Here is a 21764-nt window from a genome sequence, read left to right as displayed (position 1 = left end):
AAAAAAAAAAAAGTGATGAATTTGATTTTCACATTTTTATTCAATAATTTTAGTCATTATTTTACACGATTTGGTGAAAGGTGGCCGCGGACCCCCCTAGAAAGACCCCTAATGGGTACGCGGACCACAGGTGGGGAAGCCCTGCCCTAACGATTTCCGAAATGGAAATCCCATGCATCCAGTTACTTTTCCGTGCTCAAAATCTGTTAATTCCCGCCGTGCGGCCATAATCACGTGGGAAACCCTTCCTCATGAATCGGGCCGGCCGGAGTGGCCGTGTGGTTCTAGGCTCTACAGTCTGGAGCCGAGCGACCGCTCCGGTCGCAGGTTCGAATCCTGCCTCAGGCATGTATGTGTGTGATGTCCTTAGGTTAGTTAGGTTTAATTAGTTCTAAGTCCTAGGCGACTGATGACCTCAGAAGTTAAGTCGCATAGTGCTCAGAGCCATTTGAACCATTTTTGAACCTCATGAATCATGTGAGTACAAATCATCGTTCCACCAATGCATTGCCCTTTTATACCTTGTGTACACGATACCACTTGGTTCAAATGAATCTGAGCGCTATGGAACTTAACTTCTGAGGTCATCAGTCCTCTGGAACTTAGAACTAATTAAAACTAATTAACCTAAGGACATCACACACATCCATGCCCGAGGCAGGATTCGAACCTGTGACCGTAGCGGTCGCGCGGTTCCAGACTGTAGCGCCTAATAGCGCTCGGCCACCCTGGCCGGCTCACGATACTACTTCCATCTGTATATGTGCATATCGCTATGCCACGACTTTCATCACCTCAGTGTATAATAATGTAAAATGTAATAACTTGAACGTAATTGTCAGATTTATTGGAGGTTTGGTACCTAATGTTTTCTGTGTTTGCTTGTGGCAGTTGGCACCGTGCGCACATGCACTGCTTACTTCACGTAAATGCGCGCCAGTAGGCATGTGAATTCGCTTAAGCCTGTTACATTAGTACAACGTCGTTTACGGCGTGAATATGGACAGCGTCCAGCTGACGATCTTCTCACTTACGTAATAGTGAAGAAATGGGACATGCGGCTTCAAGAAACTGGGAGTTTGCTTTCGATATCGAGCCACCACGCTAAGCACGCAGTTCCAGAGGCTACTGTTGGATTAACAATCCGACAAGCAAGTAGGCAAGGCAGTTCCAGTTACCTCGTTCGACAGTACACGGTGTCGTCCATAAAAGGTTGCGCCTAAGGGTGTACAAACTGCAGTCTCGTCACAAAATCAAGCGTGAATACAGGCCGTGACTGAAGGTACTCGCGTAGACGATTGTGGGAAAATAGATGAAAATGCGGCACTCCTCGATTTCGTCTGTTTCTTGGACGAATCTGCTCCACACTTATTCGACGGTAAACACGCATAATGGTTGCATCTGGGGAAATGAACCCCCCCCCAAGCAGTGACAGAAGTGTGGACGTGATTCTCCGAAAGTGAATGTGCGGTGTGGATTGTTAAAGGTCTTGGGTATAGGGCCATTGATCTTAGCGGAGCTTACGGTTAATGCAGCAACGTACGTAATCATGTTGGAGCTGTATGCTACGCCACAACTTCCTCGTGACGTGATCATTTAACAACATGGCGCACCATGCCATTTTGCTCATACGGTGAGGGACATTTTAGATCATGACTGCCCATATCCTTGGATTGGGAGGCACCAAACAAGCCTTGACATAATGTCGCTTGACTGTTTTCTGCGGCGTTTTATCAAGAATCAAATGTACCATACATCAGTTCGTGATCTACCAGATCTGCGCCAGTCATAGTGCAGATCGTGCCACCGTGGTTGGTTGGTTCATTTGGGGGGGGGGGGGGAGGAAGGATGGGCAAGGAAGTCGGCCACGTCCTTTCAAAGGAACCATCCCGGCATATGCCTGAAGCGATTTAGGGAAATCACGAAGGCCCAAAATCAGCATAGCCGCACGCGGGTTTGAACCGTCGTCCTCCTGAATGCGAGTCCAGTGTGCTAATCACTGCGCCACCTTGCTCGGTGGTGTATTAGGGGTGTAAAAAGGAACATTATGAGTTATCATACTTGTAAAAACATATCGTCAATAAATGTCTCAATGACTTCTCCAGTTATTATATTTTACATTATTATATGTTTAACCCAGACACCATGAAAGTTTTGTAAATCTCCTCCCAAACTTAGTTCTTGCAAAACGACACAGCTTCAATCTCATCGAATCTGTTACTCATATCAAAAAATATAGTTTTGAAATCTTGTACTTTCTTGTATAAACTTCGGTGTACATATCCACGGAAAGAGGTAAGGTAAGATGCTGGGAAGGAGGCACACGGGCACCCCCGCATCTGTGGAGTTTTCCTCAAACCGTTCTGACACACTCTTTTATAGGAATTAAGAGTGGCGGTTATTTCTCTGTGATCAGTAGTAACATTTTATTTCTTTCCTTTGTGGATTTTACTAGAGTTGCAGTCACGTGAGCTACCTTAAGAGTGCAGATTCATGCAGAGCGTCAATGTCGCCTGATTCACTTTTGAGTTAGCAACTTTTGCAGACAGCTGTTTGTGAGCTATTATCGGCAGCCGTAGTTCTTAGTTCGTACCGAGGTTCAGATCTATCGTTTTTTACTTGGATCCGTTTGGAAGTGAGCAGTAACAGTTTTTCTTCCACTGTGCAGTACTTTTTTAACTTCCTTACTCATTTGTGTATTTTACGAGCTTCAAGCACTCTCATATCTAAACTGTGCTCATGGTTGTGCCAGCTTTAGCCACAGCTTGTGTGTCTCAGTTTTTTTTTAGATTATCAGATAAGGTAGCTTTAGATCTGTTCAGTTCTTTCACTTATTTAATTAGCCCTGCGTAACAGTAAAAAATGCTTACGGAGTGTGTCTTGTGCGCAAATGCAGAAGGAGACGGCCAAAGTCCGCATACAGCCGAAGTTACAGTAACAAAGTCTTCCAGCTGCGTCGCTGGGTTTCGGCGACACTTGGGCCTTCGGGGTGAGCCCTGTTATACGAGTACTAGTCGTGCTATTGGCGCCGTCTGGGATCCCTGATTTCGTCGTACCTTGTAATGCGTTGTAGGCGACTATTTCACTCTCCCACAAGCATGAACAACGGGCAGTACTGTTGTAATGGATTTCCAGGTGAAAGTTGAATGCGCGTACTAGCCGTAAGCTGTCGTCGACCGCCATAACAATAGAACAATGAAAAATTGTTCTTTGCTAAGAGTACTACTGAGTCACCATGAGCTAGTCCAGCTGTTAGGACTAGGACCTGATCTTCCAGCAAGGTCCTGTTTGCACAGCTGGAGCTATTATTCTGAGCTACAAAGTAACGTGCGTGATGGAGCCCCTCGACGGGCAGACAGGTCACGAAGGGAGTGCAGTGTAGAACCGGTACGCTTCCATGGGTTCTCCCCGCACGTGTGGAAGGTTCTGCTGGCCACTTTGAAGTGAACTCGCGCCTGTACCAATGCAGTATGTTGCCTAGGCTCAGTAGTCATCGACCCTTCTATTCAATGGCTAGCTGCGACCAACATTAATCCTTTGCGTTTGGAACCAGGAGACACCGTCGATTCCGCAATGATATCAGATACAGATTTCTTAACTTGTGCTGCCACATGGATACTCCTCCCATCACCAATATGGCAAGCATACACTACACTCTGGCAACTATTACTCAGACAGCAGAGTTCATGTGGCATGGGAAGGAGTGATTTTTATCTGTACTGCACGATCAGCTAGATGTACATCATAAAGCCGTGGGCAAGTCCTCTGTAGTTGTCATCGAGGGGAATAAATGTCACTGCCGTTCAGTAAAAGAAAATTCAAACTACACTACTGGCCATAAAAATTGCTAGACAAAGAAGAAATGCAGATGATAAACGGGTATTCACTGGACAAATATATTATACTAGAACTGACATATGATTATATTTTCACGCAATTTGGGTGCATAGATCCTGAGAAATCAGTATCCAGAACAACCACCTCTGGCCGTAATAACGGCCTTGATACGCCTGGGCATTGAGTCAAACAGAGCTTGGATGGCGTGTGCAGGCCCATGCAGCTTCAACACGATACCACAGTTCATCGAGAGTAGTGACTGGCGTATTGTGACGAGCCAGTTGCTCGGCCACCATTGACCAGACGTTTTCAATTGGTCAGAGATCTGGAGAATGTGCTGGCCAGGGCAGCAATCGAACATTTTCTGTATCAGAAAGGCCCGTACAGAACCTGCAACACGCGGTCGTGCATTATCCTGCTGAAATGTAGGGTTTCGCAGTGATCGAATGAAGGGTAGAGCCACGGGTCGTAACACATCTGAAATGTAACGTCCACTGTTCAAAGTGCCGTCAATGCGAACAAGAAGTGACCGAGACGTGTAACCAATGGCACGCCATACCATCATGCCGGAGGATACGCCAGTGTGGCTTCACGCTTCCAATGTGAGTTCACCGCGATGTCGCCAAACACGGATGCGACCATCATGATGCTGTAAACAGAACCTGGATTCATCCGAAAAATTACATCTTGCCATTCGTGCAGCCAGGTTCGTCGTTGAGTACACCATCGCAGGCGCTCCTGTCTGTGATGCAGCGTCAAGGGTAACCGCAGCCATGGTCTCCGAGCTGATAGTCCATGCTGCTGCAAACGTCGTCGAACTGTTCGTGCAGATGGGTGTTGTCTTGCAAACGTTCGCATCTGTTGACTCAGAGATCGAGACGTGCTGCACGATCCGTTACAGCCATGGGGATAAGATGCCTGTCATCTCGACTGCTATGATACGAGGCCGTTGGGATCCATCACGGCATTCCGTATTACCCTTCTGAACCCACCTATTCCATATTCTGCTAACAGTCATTGGATCTCGACCAATGCGAGCAGCAGTGTCGCGATACGATAAACCGCAATCGCGACAGGCTACAATCCGACCGTTATCAAAGCCGAAAACGTGATGGTACGCATTTCTCCTCCTTACACGAGACATCACAACAACGTCTCATCAGGAAACGCCGGTCAACTGCTGTTTGTGTATGAGAAATCGGTTGGAAACTTTCCTCATGTCAGCACGTTGTAGGTGTCGCCACGGCGCCAACCTTGTGTGAATGCTCTGAAAAGCTAATCATTTGCATATCACAGCATCTTCTTGCTGTCGGTTAAATTTCGCGTCTGTAGCACGTCATCTTCGTGGTGTAGCAATTTTAATGGCCAGTAGTGTAATATAAGTTAACAGCAGAAGAATTTTTGATTATGGACCAGACTCTCGCACTCGTTAATGTTAACAACACGCATGTAACACTTGGGACTAAAACTTCGTTTAAACTAGTAATAAACAGCACTGAAATATTAACGGTGGACCTGAAGTAAGTTTGGAAAACACCACATGTGTATTGTCCGATCAAGCCATATTGACTGATGCACATTCCAGTCCACAATGTGTAGGCTGGAAGATGCATGTGCAAGGAACGGGAGTGAGGAACACAGAATCATGTTTCATTGTACTAAGCGTATTTTGCGAAATTTATCTTCAGCAGCCGGTGAGACAACTCGCCAGTGAAGAAAATATGTCAGATCTGCCAGTAACATGTGAGACATAATTTTTCAATTCACAGAATGTGGAGGTAGCATAGATACCCTAAAGCTATTATAGGATCATTCACCACTGGTCTTGAAAGAAGAGTTATGGAAGGGAGTAAAAATTTCTGTTTAACAAGTCTGAGAGCAGCATGAGAATCCACGGGCCCTCCAGAGGTCGACGATTGGACTGGAGTCCATCGCTAGCGACTAACGCTAATTGAAGGTCGCTTAGTAAGTTTGCAAAAACAGTGACAGTTCTCACAATATATGACTTTAAAATTTGTACACGTGCACATCTCTGCAAAAACAGTGACAGTTCTCACAATATATGACTTTAAAATTTATACACGTGCACATCTCTGAATATTTTTCCCACTCTGATATTTGGAAGCAGTTGTTACCCAACAAATCAGGTGAGTACATATCAGAAGTTAATTTCATGCTTTCCTCCGTCAAATATTCCACTGTCTGACGTGCTGTGCGACAAATGGTCTTATATTATGGGGAAAGGTGTGAATTATTCGGTTGTTTTTCATGGTTGTTGACGCGTTCCAACCTTTTTGACTTGCAACTCACCTCTCACTTCCACAAGCTCTCCTACCTGTAGATCTTTCACACCCACTACTACATCGCCGCCGCTAATACCCATGCACTCCCTCTTGTCCATTCTTACCCGTTCATTCAGCCCAACTCACTCTCATTATCTATTTGTGTATATCACTGTCTCCTGTGTCACAGCCACAGCGTCCTTCGTTCTGCTGTACTATCACTAATATCTCCTTTCATTGTCACTATCTCCATTCATTCTTTCCCACTGCTGCTGTCTCTTCTTACTGTCATTACCTCTCTCTTCCTCGTTTCATTGCCACAGACTCTGTGTCTCATTATCACTGGTTCTTAATCACTTCCCCTTTCTTCTTGTCTTTATTCCTCTCCCACTCGTAATATCTCCTTCACTCTTCTCCTAGTACTCATCTGTCACTGTCGACTACACTACTGGATATTAAAATTGCTACACCACGAAGATGACGTGCTACAGACGCGCAATTTAATCGACAGGAAGAAGATGCTGTGATGTGCAAATGATTAGCGTTTCAGCGCATTCACACAAAGCTGGCGCCGGTGGCGACACCTACCATGTGCTGACACGAGGAAAGTTTCCAAGCGATTTCTCATACACAAACACCAGTTGAAAGGCGTTGCCTGGTGACACGTTGTTGTGATGCCTCGTGTAAGGAGGAGAAATGCGTACCATCACGTTTCCGACTTTGATAAAGGTCGGATTGTAGCCTATCGCGATTGCGGTTTATCGTATCGCGACATTGCTGCTCGCATTGGTCGAGATCCAAAGACTGTTAGCAGAATATCGAATCGGTGGGTTCAGGAGGGTAATACGGAACGCCGTGCTGGATCCCAACGGCCTCGTATCACTAGCAGTCGAGATGACAGGCATCATCTCAGCATGGCTGTAACGGATCGTGCAGCCACGTCTCGATGCCTGAGTCAACAGATGGGGACGTTTGCAAGACAACAACCATCTGCACGAACAGTTCGACGACGTTTGCAGCAGCATGGACTATCAGCTCGGAGACCTTGGCTGCGGTTACCCTTGACGCTGCATCACAGACAGGAGCACCTGCGAACCTGGGTGCACGAATGGAAAAACGTGCTTTTTTCGGATGAATCCAGGATCTGTTTACAGCATCATGATGGTCGCATCCGTGTTTGGCGGCATCGAGGTGAACGCACATTGGAAGCGTGTATTCATCATCGCCATACTGGCGTATCACCCGGCGTGATGGTATGGGGTGCCATTGGTTACACGTCTCGGTCACCTCTTGTTCACTTTGACGGCACTTTGAACAGTGGACGTTACATTTCAGATGTGTTACGTCCCGTGGCTCTACCCTTCATTCGATCCCTGCGAAACCCTACATTTCAGCAGGATAATGCACGACCGCATGCTGCAGGTTCTGTACGGGCCTTTCTGGATACAGAAAATGTTCGACTGCTGCCCTGGCCAGCACTTTCTCCAGATCTCTCACCAATTGGAAACGTCTGGTCAATGGTGGACGAGCAATTGGCTCGTCACAATACGCCAGGTACTACTCTTGATGAACTGTGGTATCGTGTTGAAGCAGCATGGGCAGCTGTACCTGTGCACGCCATCCAAGCTCTGTTTGACTCAATGCCCAGGCGTATCAAGGCCGTTATTACGGCCAGAGTTGGTTGTTCTGGTTACTGATTTCTCAGGATCTATGCACCCAAATTGCGTGAAAATGTAATCATATGCCAGTTCTAGTATAATATATTTGTCCAATGGATACCCGTTTATCAACTGCATTTCTTCTTGGTGAAGCAATTTTGATAGCCAGTAGTGTATGTTCCGCTGCCACTTTATCCCTCTGTCTCCTTCGATCTTCCTATCACAACCATTGTCGACTATCTTCCATTATGTATTACTTTTCCGGCCCTTTGTCACTACCACTGTCTTCTTCTCTCTCTGCCAAAGACGTACGAATACATTCGGATTCCAAATTTTCGGCGAAAATTTTTAAAGCTGATGAGGAAGGTAAAACGAGGCGGCTGGTACCCCACTTTTCAGTCAGAGTCTTTCAAACGGGAGAATATTCGCCTTGAGCTCCGAGAGGAGCATTTTTACGCTGGTTCCCTTCTTCTCTCCGCTACAGCCGGGGATGTCATAAAAATGAAAAGAATTTTATGGGTCAGTAAAATTTTAGTAGTTTATTTATGTGAAACTGAAATAAAGCGAAATCAATTTTACACATCAGACCCGATTTTACATGCACAAAAATTTTGCCTGTCCTTCAGTACTACAATATGAGGTTCCCAGAACCGTGCCGATGATAAAGGAGATAGCATATTTTTCCGTTCTACGTCACTTTATAAACTATGTTTTCACCTCACACCGGATTTTACGTGCTTATTTTAGTGTATAAGTAAGGTAACTTTCAACCTCTCTACTGTTATGTCGGAAACTGATAAAGATATCAAGAAAATTTTCAAGACTGTTCGAGATCGGGATCTTATAAATCTACCGCACAAATTTTGGCCATTTTCTGCTGGGCATGGTCGTTTTGGAACCCGCGGCTCGGTTTCGGCACCCAAAAACTATGTTTTTGGGCATTTCTCGATAACGGACGAAGATTTTTGTAAACTGGGAGACAGCATTTGTAAACAGATATCTAGAAAATATGCAGTTAAAATGAGAGCAAATTGTTGCGGTTATTTATTATTTAGGTTTCACCTCACACCAGATTTTACATGCGTCTTTTACCTATACAACTAGGGCAACTTTGAGCCTCTGTAGCGCGGAAACGAGTAAAGGTATCACGAAAATTTTCAAGGTTTTTCGAGATCAGGATCTTACGAATATATAGTAAAAATTACAGCCGTTTTCTGTGCAAGGCAGTCTTGGAATCCGCGGCTCAGTTTTGGTACCCAAAAAGCGTGTTTTCGGTTTTCTGAGTAGCCGTCCATGAAATAAATGGTGCCTCCACAAGCCCCTTAAGGCGCATCGTAGACCACGTCTAATGAAAAAAGAACCAACCAATTTGTTCCATTTGCCTAAACTGGAGGAAGTTTGTAATATTCAAACTTTTAACCTGTACTGTAGCACAGTTACAGTACGGCGATGTCCGCCTCCTTAGCTGGGTGGTGAGCGCGTCTGACTGCCATGCAGTGGACCCGAGTTCGATACCTGGCCGTGTGGGAGATTTTCTCCGCTCGGGAATTGAGTGTTGTGTTGTCCTCATCATTATTTCATCATCATCGTCACACAAGTTGCCCAGTGTGGAGTCAACTGAAAAGACATGCAACTCGCCAGCCGAACATCCCAGGAGACTTCCGGCCATCAATGCCAGACGGTCATTACATTTTTTTCAGTAAGATGATCCTCCTGTTGGGTATTCAAATGGTCCTTAGCCCAAGGGCTATCCAAAGCGCTTGACCTTACCTTTCTGTCTCCAATAGCGCCTGAGGTGTGAGCCCCGGAAAAATCCCGTTTTTATGCGCGGTATTTTGGAACATATTCGTAGCGTATGCTGTCGCGTGCATACCGATGTGGCGTAGTCTTATACACCGCCAAGAGTTTTTAGAGTGTGAAAATCGGGGAAGTGGATTTTCCCCCTTTTCGCCGCTCCGGCCTGGCGCGCAGTGTGAACACTCAGGGCGGCGGCTTTTGCCGGGCCGGGCCAGTAATCCCATACCTGCCCGTCTCGGCGCGCAATGTGAATCGCAGCCTTAAGCTAAGACAGGAGCAAGAAGGGTAGGAGAACTCGCATGCCTCTTCCATTTCACTCTTAAACCGTCCTTTTTGTTTCGGCCAGTTTTTGCGCCCTCTCTGTGCCTCCGCCATTGGCTTTCTCCTCCCTCCCCTCCCGTCTATAGCAAAGTAGCAACCCAGGTCCGGATACGAGCCTTGAGCCGGATTAACGACTGTCGGGTTGAGTCTCTTGCTAGCCTGAATGCAGGTTTTAGGCGTTTTCCTACACACATCTAGGAAAATGCCTAGATAGTATGCCATCTCCAGCTCAGAAATACAACAAAAACAGTTACAACAAACCAATATGGGGAGAAAATTACATGATTCGCAGACACGATTTGTCCTCTCTCTCCAAAAACCATAGAGTAAATGACACTGTGGTGAAAAAGATATTATCAGGACACAGAAGAAAATATCATCATTTACACATCCAGCATGGGCCGAATCTCATCATATGCCTAACCTGCGAGTAACAAGAACGACGCTAAAGAGATACCAAGAAAATCTGCACTCCTGTACTGGAACAGTTCCGCGTTCTACTAACTCTTCCAAAATTTCTATAGGGCTTACATACTTAATATATTGAGTTGGAGCATACGTTCGTGGCGTTTTTCCATAAGTTTAATAAATACAACAGATGCACGTGACATTTAGTCATCAACAGTCTGCCAACGCTGGGGTAACTTTTCGATTCCGCGAGTGTAGAAATCACGTGGTTTTGAGGCGAAGAACTTGTCGAGAGCTGGTGGGGACGCATTTTCATCCGGAAAGGAAATTCCTTGACGGCTGTTCCACAGCAGGCAGAAAAGGTGAAAACCTTAGATAAGGTGGGTGCGGAATGACTTCCTGGCTCAACTCCTGTATAGCATTTGTAGTGAGCGTAGCAGAATGCGGTCGGGCGTTAAGGCGTAGCATCGCTTTGCGCAGGCTTCTTGATCGTCGTTCTTGGACTGTATCTGCAAGACGCCTCAGCTGTTGACAATAAATGTCAGCAGTGATGCTTACCCCTCGGGGAAGCAATTCGTAGACGCCAAACCGTCGCTGTTCCACCAGATCCGTAACGTTTACTTTTGTGGATGCGAACAGGTCTTCGTACGGGGAGTTTCTGCTGTGTTTGGGCACAACCATTCCTTTCTTTTCCTTATGTTAGCATAAAGACATTATTTCTCGTCATCAGTAACGATACAGGATAGAAATGGTCGGTGTTGTTCACGAGCCATTTGATGACGAACAAGCAGAGAAGTACATAAGGCCACCAGCTGATTTTTGTGATTTTGGCACAGAGCATGCAGTACCCACACACCCGATTTTTTAACCTTCCCCATTGCATGTAAATATCGCACGATGATGGCATGATCACAGTTCATCACATCTGCCAGTTCTCGAGTACACCGACGTGAATCACTGTGGATTAAACGATCTTCATCAAAACCCGAAAGTCCTCTAGAAGGTGGAGAGTAATGTAAAAACGATCCTCCTTGAAACGAGAAAACCGCTTTCTTGCCGTGCTGTGTCCAATAGCATTATCACCACACACGGCGCAATGTTTCTGACTGCCTCCGGTGCTGTCACCCATGCACAGAACTCAAACAGAAGAACGTGTCGGATATGTTACGATTTCTCCACTTGGCATTCCATTTTCCAGCGTCCACAGCTCCACTCACTATCTCCAAACGACAATATGTAAACTCAAATAGCACGAGTGAACTACAAATAAATGACAGTCGATAAATAAACTCGTAGCAACCGGAATACCAACACACAAAACAAAAACGCTATGAACTTATGCATCAACCTGATATTATAGTCGTAACAGTAGTAAATATACCAACAGAAAGTTCTTGTTTAGATCTCTCACCCTCATCTGTCAAATCAGATATCACGACGGAGAAAATTCGAAGTCACTCAATTTAGTCTTCAGGCAGTTTGTGTTCGACGCACAGTGAAAGAACATGTCGCTACCAAAGGAAAGATGTCTAATGATATCAATGACCTTGAATGATACGTAATGCATGCAATTTTTTCGTGGAACTCGTAGAACTGAATTTCACCATAGCTTATGAGAGGGACAGGAGAATGCGATTTTAAGATTTTGACTTTGAAGCCGACAGCGATCGATCTCAAGATCAGATGCGACAGAGGCGGCGAACGAAATCGGCCATGACGTTTTTCAAGGACCTATGCCTGCATATATCTTAAACTACTTAAGCAAACCACGGAAAGCCGGCCGGGGTGGCCCAGCGGTTCTAGGCGCTACAGTCTGGAGCCGCGCGACCGCTACGATCGCAGGTTCGAGTCCTGTCTCGGGCATGGATGTATGTGATGTCCTAAGGTTAGTTAGGTTTAAGTAGTTCTAAGTTCTAGGGGACTGATGACCTCAGAAGTTAAGTCCCATAGTGCTCAGAGCCATTTGAACCATTTTTGAAACCACGGAAAACTAAAACTGGACGACCGGACGGTGATCTGAACATTGCTACTTTTCAAGGCGACTCTAGTGCCTTAAGCACTCCACTAACTCACTCGATTGAACTTTTTCGGCATTGTGCTGTGTGCGCTAGCAAATAGCAGTGGTCATGCTATGGCGCAGAATCCTTACCTTAAAATGTAGTAAGAAACAGATTTATAGTGTTCAAATGCAGACAAGTGTACCGTTTCATTAGCGCAGCAATGTGGTTTCCTCCTACCTTTAACAGACGACATTTCTCAAAGGACGGCTCGGTCACTGTGACATTGCCTGCGGAGAAACCGCACTGCCCTAAGAGACCGCTGCAGGCGAGCGCGACACACTGCTTGCTTTCCCTCACTGGCCGCTGCACAACACACTGGCAATCCCCCCTGCGACACCGCAGAGAGAGCTCTGTTCACAGACATCCGACACAGCCACAGATAATTCTTGCACGTGGGGCCCCAAGCTCGGAGGGCAGTAATCTGACGCTAGGTTCCGTTGCTACAGCTGCGTCACGAGTCAATGCACACAGGCGCAGCCTGCTGTTGCGGGTTTGATGCGGGCAGTGGGGGAGGGAGCAGAGGGACCGATGCAACAGTAGTTCCGCTGGACGCCGCAGGCCGGCGCTTCAGGACGAAGATGCCGAATATGTTAGGAGACACGGAACTATTTATATATTCCGCTCCGGTCGCTGCCGCCTCCCCTCGACAGCTACACCGTGTGACAACAGTCCATCGGTAAGAGGTCGTCTGTTCCAACAGAAAAAAAGTGATCACAAAGATGCAAACGCAGCGAAGACGTGTTGCTTCGTCCATTTAGAACTAATAAATGGTGTTGCGGAAACGGAGCACACAACTAGACGTAACTCGAATTCATGTCATTAGAATTTTAATCTTCACGTGCTCTGTTTTCTAAGAGGCAACTCTGAGTTTATGTATCACTTGGGGGAGAGGCAAGCTAAGATGCAGTTAGGGCTGCAAGGTGTCTAACATTTACTCTCGAATCCGGTCAAATATGTACAACTCCGGTCTGTCTGGCCTTATATCCATGAAGTAGAGTACACACAGTGAAAGCCAGTTCCAATCTAAAGAGGAGAAATAAGGAGTTATAACATAAATATAGATACACAAACCTATGCTATTCTTATGTCTGTGTCCTACGATTTTGTTCGTTGACCGAACGAGCATTTAAGAAGAAAGAACACTTAGTTGCTATCGTAAGTAACAAATGGAGGCTGTTTGCTGATTTTGTTTTTAGGTTAAGCAGATTTAAGGTTGATTTCACAAAAAAACTGTCTATAATTGATTATTAATACACGATTGAAAATACTGACGTGACTATTTCTATTTAAAATAAGTATCCGGCTTTTAGGGCAAAATGTCCAGCTAAATATAACTTCAAATCAAGCGTTTCTATTTTCGGACCTGGCAATCCTACTTGCAGGGAAAATTTATTAATCACTGACTTCATACTTCTAGATAGCACTACCATGTGGCTACTACTAACGCTTCACACGGTAAGACAAAATTCGCACAATAAAGCCGCTGTCGTGTTAGGTGATTGTCGTTAACACTGACTGACATGACGTAATTTTCAAGACATTCAACGTAAGTTCTTGTGGAATAACAGGCAAAATATTTGATTACAGTTTGTTATACATGACTGTCTTAGAAATTGTGTGTTTCACCGTCACTATTTGTTCATGTCTTATTGCTGTTAATCGTACTTCAGGAATAATGCTTTCAACGTAACCGACTACGGAAAGTTGCCGATATTGCGAAGCACTGAAAATCTACTGAGCACTCGCTATTTCCTAGTAAATACAGTTGGTAATGCATTTACTGGGTTAAAACAAAGTGGAATCTAACCTTATGATCCCCTTGTGTTTAAAGAGTAAGATTTTGCTGTGGCAGAAACCAAAGATCATGTTCTTGTTACGGGCAACGCTAGAACTTAATTTGCTCCTCCTCAGGCTTCAGAACTTCAAGGCCAACTCAGCTTATTAACTCCAAGTAGACAGAAACGAAGAAACAAGATCTTCAACACATGGTGCTCCTATTACAACGAAACAATGCCGCAATATTTTTGAAGAGATTGTAATATGTGATTTGCAACCGTTTCAACAAGCTCCTCTATGAAACGGATGCGGATTGATACAGAAGCACACATGGTGCAACAAGAAGGTGTACAACAAAATTAAAGAAATTCAGAATGAAGTGTAGTACAGCGTCCTGCATGTGATAAGTTCTGTGTTGAATCTGCATCAGAAGACTGGAGAGTGCGTCGCAAATGCCACTCATTGTGGCTTGAGGAATGATCGAACATTGAACGAGGGAAACTGTATGTGATTTTTGTTAATGAAAAACACTGATTTTCAGTTACATTAATTTTCGACATAACAGATCTTCCTTTACTTAATACTCAATAAGAAATACATAAAAATGTAGAATTAATTACTGTGTTGTTTATACTTCCCATATGTATTGAACTTACTGATATCTTGCCCTGTGTTTCAAAGTTATCTTGGGCAGGGACTGAGGTATCCATTTTGAAAATTGGGAAAATAATCATCAACAACTTCTCCCAACATCTTCCATCATAGTTTTTATATTAGGATGATACGTTGACGCTGATGGTATCGCGTTTTTTCTTTTAGAACACCGTCCAGCGCAAATATGACAATTCTGTGTTCTGTTAAATGGGTGTTAGGAGCAAATTTGCCTTACTGGACAAGAAGGTATGGAACATAGCTGTATCTCTTTTCTACATTTGTATTTTCCTGAAGCTTTTGAAATGTAATGTTACGTGGATTTTCTAGAGTTCATGTACTCTTTCTTCTACTATCTGACAATTCCTATATTTTTACATTTCTATCACTCACTGATGCATGCTAAAAAACAGATCTGCCATTCATTTTACACAAAGCATTCCGTTGGTCGGGTCTGACATACATCCCACCCTTCCACGTGATATTCCAGTACAGATTAAACGAATGTTTCAGATGTAAATATCAGTCTTAGGTGATGTGACGAATGAACCGAGCCTTCTACTTACTTGAGCCACGAGAGAATGTACATGAGCGTCTGATACATATTCATTCATATTACTACCCCAAGATACTTGTATGATATGACGTGTGAGCTTGTGCTGAAGCTTGTTTTCAGATGTCGCTTCTTCACAGATACACTCAATACCTGAAACCAGTCTGATATTACAAGCGATTCTGCGCGTCGTAGATTGGACAAGTCCTTCGTAGATCTCAGAGTGTGGCACCAGATACCTGCGCAACTCCCATCAATTACGGTTTCGTGGTTTGTTGGCCTAGAGCTAGGTCATGTTAACGTACAAGATGTATTCAGTCGGGTTCAGATGGGGCGAATTTGGTGCCGAGACCAACGCGAGTCACTGCCGTGCTCCTCAAAGCGCTGTAGCACGATTATAGCCGTGACTTATTTTTTTTCGTGTTAAAAAGGAAAGTGTGACTGGTGCTGACGTTTCACTCAAAACGTTCACGTTGTACGCAGCTGTCATCACGCCTCCGAATACTACCAGAGATCCCATGGAGATCCCATGGAAACCAAGATGAATGACTCCCAAAGTACAATACTAAAGTACAGTAATACCCTCGCAGGCCAGCGTCCTTGGCGCGGTGCATATTTTGAGCAGACGTTCACCTGGATGGCAACGGATCTGGACACAACCATAGCCCAAGTGTAAAAAGAAACGTGATTCACCCGACCATATGAGTTTCCACTGATCCACGGACCAATCTCGATGATCCAGTACCCCTGCAATAGTAAGTGATCATGTAGTTTAATCAACACGGCAACGCGTAGCGATCGCCTGTTGGGGAGTCCAACGTTCAACAATTTGACCCAAACGGTGTGCTCCAAAACGTTTCTGCCAGCGCCACCCTTGTACTCTGTCGCCATGTATGCCACATACCGCCGCCTATTCCGCTTTACAGAGCGGGTCAGCGTCCGAACTCCACATTCTGTCATGTGGCCAGTGCGTCGTCTATTCGTGGTGTCATTGCCTTTCAACCACTTCGGACATGTCCGAAAGAACAGATGCCAGCTTCATATCGTTAAGGCTAACCGGCTGATAACCTTCTTCAGTGCGGATGCACACGAATTGCCTGAACTCTCGCGGGACTCGGTGGATTGTCTGCCGCGAGTAATGGGTATAATGGCAGGGGCACTACGAATGTAGTGTGTGGACTGTAAGTTGACAATGTGGGTCTCACGGGGAGCGTGCCGGCGATAAGTCCCTGCAGTCGCACTATCCTCTGTGCCCTCGGTGACTCAGATGGATAGAGCGTCTGCCATGTAGGTAGGAGATCCCGGGTTCGAGTCCCGGTCGGGGCACACATTTTCATCTGTCCCCGTTGATGTATATCAACGCCTGTCAACAACTAATGGTATTGATTTAATTGTGATTTCACTTCCATTGATGTTCACGATAGTAGCACGCAAACAGCCGCCAAGTTTCACCGTTTACGAGATACACATTTCCAGACGTCGGGTCATAACGATATGCCTCTTGTGAAAGTAGCTTGTGTTTTGGATTTCCCCATTTGCGGTCCACATCGTCGCTAGGATGATTCTCCGTTCATTTCTGCTCCGCTGCAGCAATGATCGTCATGTAAACAAACTTTTTTAATTACATTTTCCAGCCTCACCTCACACAGATGATATAACTGGTTTCAAATTCTTAGAAATTCGTCATCAAATGATTTGTTTAAAATAAAGAAAAAAAGAGGGACAGCCGTCCTTATGACATCATTTATTGTGTGGTTACCAGTTGTGAGAAAGAGGAATTCGCTAGCGTCGATTATAAATTTAAGTGCTAGGAAGTTTTTTTTTCTGTGGGATTTGCCTGGACTGCAGCGTTGTACGGAAGTGAAACATGGACCATTAGCAGTTCAGACAAGAAGAGAATAGAAACCTTTGAAATGCTGTACCATAGAAGAATGTTGAAAATTAGAGGCATAGATCGAGTAGCTGGTGAAGAATTATTGAATCTAACTGGGGAAAAAAGAAATTTATAGCACAACTTACTAAAATAAGAGTCTGTTGATAGGACACCTCTTAACGCGCAAGCAACCGTAAATTTGATAATAAAAGCAAGTGTGAGGGTTAAAAATTGTTGAGTGAGGCTAAGGGATAGTACTCAGTAAACAGGTTCAAGTAGATGTAGGCTACATTAGTTATTCGGAGATGAAGAGGCGTGCAGGATAGACGAAGACCACAACAGCAACAACAACAAAAAGTCTTGCGGATGGCATTCCAGCACAATGGATATACAGTATACAAATGTTTTGAGTATATATAGTACATTCTGTGTGATTCCTACTCGGAGACGAAAGTGATAAATCCGGCTTATCCTCCTTGACCTAACCTACATTTGATATTCATTATCAGGCCGCTGACCTTGGTATTAACTTTATTATTTCATACAGCGTGTTACTTTCCTTCAAGCTCAATGCTCAGACTGCAGGTATTCCATGCTGTTATTACATATATTCAGTTCCTTTTCCCACAAATTCGCAACTGTATGACATTACATTTACTTATTTGTATTTAATATTGCCGCTGTGCCACAGGAAGTATGATTAGGAAAAGGCCATTTATGCAGACATCTTCTGGTTTCATCGCATGTATTTTACATCGAATAGATATCAGTTGATATTATGTGCCTGCATTTTTGTAGACAATTCTTTCACAAATGACCTCTTTCAAATAAAAGAGTTTTCTTGCTGGAATATTGCCCAGGAGTGCAAGCCAAGACGGTAGGACAACTCAGTGCAGGATATTTAATTTATATAGACCATTCATACTGCTTAATGGGAACGCTGCGTTTTTTTTTTTTTTTTTTTTTTTTTTTTTTTTTTTTTTTTTTTTTTTTTTTTTTTTTGCCGTACCAATTCTACATTTTCTGTCCCCTCTACTTCGGCCGTTGTTACTTATTTTGCTCACCAAATAATGAAGCTCATCTACTATTTTTAGTGTTTCATTTCCAAGTCTAATTCCTTCAGCACTGCTTAATTCAATTTGAGTACATTTTATTGCTCCGTTTTTTTAATTTTTTATGTTCATCTTGGAACTTGTTTTCAACACATTGTCAGTTCCGTTAAACTGCTCTTATAAGTACCTTTCCGTGTCTGAGAGTATTGCGATGTCATTGTCAAACACCATCGTTTTTGTTCCTTTTCTCCGAACTTTAATCACCTTCTCAAATTCGTTCTTAGCCTCGTTTACTGACTGCTCAACGTACAGATTGAATAACATTGGGGATAGGCTACAATCCTGTCTCACCTCTTTCTCAAACACTGCTTGCCTTTCATGCCCGTCGACTATGATGACTGCCGTCTGGTTTCTGTTCAAGCTGCAGATAACCTATTGTTCTCTGTTTTATCCTAGCTGCCTGAACAATTTCGAAGAGTATTCTCCGGTCAGTATGCTCAAAACCTTTCTCTGTCAAAGCTATAAACGTAGCTTTACCTTTCTCTGACTATCTTCTAAAATAAGTCGTAGAGTCAGTAATGCCTCGCGTGTTACTACATTTCTCCGGAACCCAAACTGATCTTCCTAGAGGTCTGTTTATACCAGTTTCTCCATTCTTCTCTAAATAATCCGAGCGGGTATTTTGCAAGCATGACTTGCTAAACTGATAGGCCGGTAATATTCACAACTGCCAGCACCTTCCTTCTTTAGAAATGGAATTACTATGTTCTTCTTAAATCTGAGTATATTTCGCCTGTCTCATATACCTTGCACACGGTTGTTTTGTTGTGCCTGGGTCTCCAAAAGATCTCAATATTTGGGATGTAATTTTGGCTATTCAATAGGCCTTGTTCCAACTCACGTCTTTCGTTGCTGTCAAATTCTCGCAGTTTCATATCTCCTATCTCATCTTCGTATAATCCCTCCCCTTCTCTATTCTATTGCCTTCCCTTGCACAGTCCTTCTATACATTATTTCCAAATTCCCCTCTTTTTAATTACTGGCTTGTACAACTGCACCTCTTTCTCCAAAAGTCTCTTTCAATTTTCTATAGGTTTCTTACTTATTAATGCTTCTACAGCTCTGCATTTTCGTCTAGCCATTCCTACTTAGCCATTATGCACTTCCTGTAAATCTCATTTTCAGACTCCTGTATTCCCTTTCACTTAATTCATTTACTGTATTTTTATACTTTCTCCTTTCCCCAGTTTAACTCAATATCTAATGTGTTATCCAAAGATTTGTACTAGGCCTTGTTTTTTTTACCTACATGATCCTCTGCTGCCTTCACTGTAACATTTCTCAAAGCTCCCCAATGAGTTTTCTATTGTATTCCTTTCCCCTGTTAAGTCTATCGTTGCCTAATGTTTCCTCTAAAACTCTCAACATGTTGTTCTTTCAGTTTATCCTGGCCCAATGTCCTTTATTTCGTACCTTTTTGCATTCTTTCTGTTCTAATTTGCAGTTGATAGTCAATAAATTACTGTCAGAGTTCATATTTTTCCCTGTCAATGAGTTACAGTTTAAAATCTGGTTTTAGAAACCTCTGTTTTATCATTATACAATCGATCTGAAACCATTTAGTGCCACCGTCTCTCTTCCACTTACACAATCTTCTTATATGGCTCTTAAATCAAGTGTTAGCGATGATTAAATAAATTATGCTCTGTGCCAAATTCTACTAGGCTGTTTCCTCTTTCATTCCTTTTAACCTGGTCCATGTTCCGCTAGTAGTAGTAATAGTAGTAGTAGTAGTTTTATTTATCAGTAGATCTCTTTTTACTAGGTTATAGGACATGTCAAAGTTCTTATAAGTTTATACCAATTTAAAATAAGCTAATTCGTATACACATACGTATTGTGTGGGGGTAAGTTTCTCTAGGAAAGGAAAAAAAAAATAGTGTGACGGTATTATGTGGAATGTTGGATGTTTTATAATGATAATTATTATTTATTCGTATAATTTTTTTACCAAACCCCTACTCTGTTTTATCTGAGTAATCCTTCAATGTATAAAAAGTATTGCATAACAGGTACTTTTTAGCTGCCTTTTTAAATAAGTGTATTTTTGCAATTTCTTTAATCTCTTTTGGTAATTTGTTGTACTGTTTTATTCCTTGGTAGAAAATGCTGTTTTGAGTTTCACGTTTATTTTTTCTTGGAAAATGTAAGTTGAGTCTACCTCTTGTTCCATGGTCATGTACAGAACTGGTTGTGCAGTAATTACCAATGCTATTTTTGATGTGTACAACTGACTGGTAAATGTATTCACATGGAGCAGTTAAAATCCCCAGTGTTTTGAACAAATCTTTACAATGAGCTCGACTACCATTTTTGGTTATGATTCTTATGGCTCTGTTCTGGAGTTTGTGTTCATATTTTGTGCCTTTGTTCCCCAAAAACGAATTCCATAGCTAAGAATTGAGTGTACATAATAACAGTATGTAACTAAAAAGACACTGCATGTTACACACTGATGATAGGACTCTAAGGGCATAACATGCTGATGACATTCTGTTTGCAAGTACCTTTGTGTGTTCACACCACTTTAACTGAGAATCAATATTCATTCCTAGATATTTTGCATTTGTTACACAGTCTATAGAGGTGCCATTCAATGCGATGAACGAGTGTTGCAGGTGGCATGCAGACAATATGACTACGAACAACAGAAAATGGTAGGGAACAGCTGATGAAGATGTTAAAGTCATGTCAATGGCAATAAAAAGTACTATATTTGATGTACTCATCCAACTGATACAGCAGGAGCATCGAGGTGATGCTTACTCCTGCTACGATGCGGCGCGCCTATCGGCTGATTGTAGGACGTAATATGGGCTATTGAAAATGATATGATTGTCGAAATCGGTTTAGCCAAAAATCAATTTGTGTGAGCAGTGAATGATAATCTCTGTAATCAGAATGAATACAATTCTGGATTCGACAGCGTCGTTTCATGGAGTGAAGCACGAGACACTGATTACGATTTGTCCAAATGGTGGCGAAGAAATCAGTTGTCTTTCAGTTACTCTTCTGTTCCAGTAAGCTATGCTTTGGCAACAGATTTCAGTCTTCTTTTCCCAACCACTTTCATAATTACACGTAACAAAACAAGCACATTGTTTACATTACACTAGTACTCATCACAGACAAATAAGATACACGGTTGAACACAATGCTCAGTGTTTCAGCATGTCCCACAAACATAAATGAAAACAGGTTACAACGATCGTGTCTAATTAAGAAGTTGGCGGGGCAATAAAATCTTGCCAAATAACTAACCTTCGTGCATTATCGGGATTATGTGGTGAGATAAAGTTTGTTGGCATAAAGAGTGCGTCGGGTATCCATAGAAACAAAGAACGCTAAGTCTGATTTACCTTAATTTGCAATTTTTACGTGATATTACAGCCCACAAAAATGAATAATAACTGAAAAGTACGTTACAAAAAACAAT

General features: G+C 43.3%; 1 protein-coding gene across 2 annotated transcripts in view; it reads right to left on the bottom strand.

Moving 5' to 3' along the window:
• Positions 1–21764, bottom strand: part of LOC126184683 (choline transporter-like protein 4) — a 264367-nt gene that overhangs the window by 235306 nt on the left and 7297 nt on the right. Inside the window, exon 1 of one of the 2 annotated variants that reach the window (XM_049927187.1) lies at positions 12541–12865. The exons of the other annotated variant lie outside the window; for it this stretch is intronic. Within the exon in view, the coding sequence (XP_049783144.1) occupies positions 12541–12556 (16 nt within the window). The 5' untranslated portion in view covers positions 12557–12865. Of the gene's footprint in view, positions 1–12540; positions 12866–21764 lie in introns of those variants that run through there. 2 annotated transcript variants of the gene reach the window in all.

The sequence above is a fragment of the Schistocerca cancellata genome, chromosome 1, assembly GCF_023864275.1.
Source record: "Schistocerca cancellata isolate TAMUIC-IGC-003103 chromosome 1, iqSchCanc2.1, whole genome shotgun sequence".
In the NCBI taxonomy this organism is placed as follows: domain Eukaryota; kingdom Metazoa; phylum Arthropoda; class Insecta; order Orthoptera; family Acrididae; genus Schistocerca; species Schistocerca cancellata.
The sequence above is the reverse complement of the archived record's forward strand: the minus strand, read 5'-3'. Positions and strand labels throughout refer to the sequence as shown.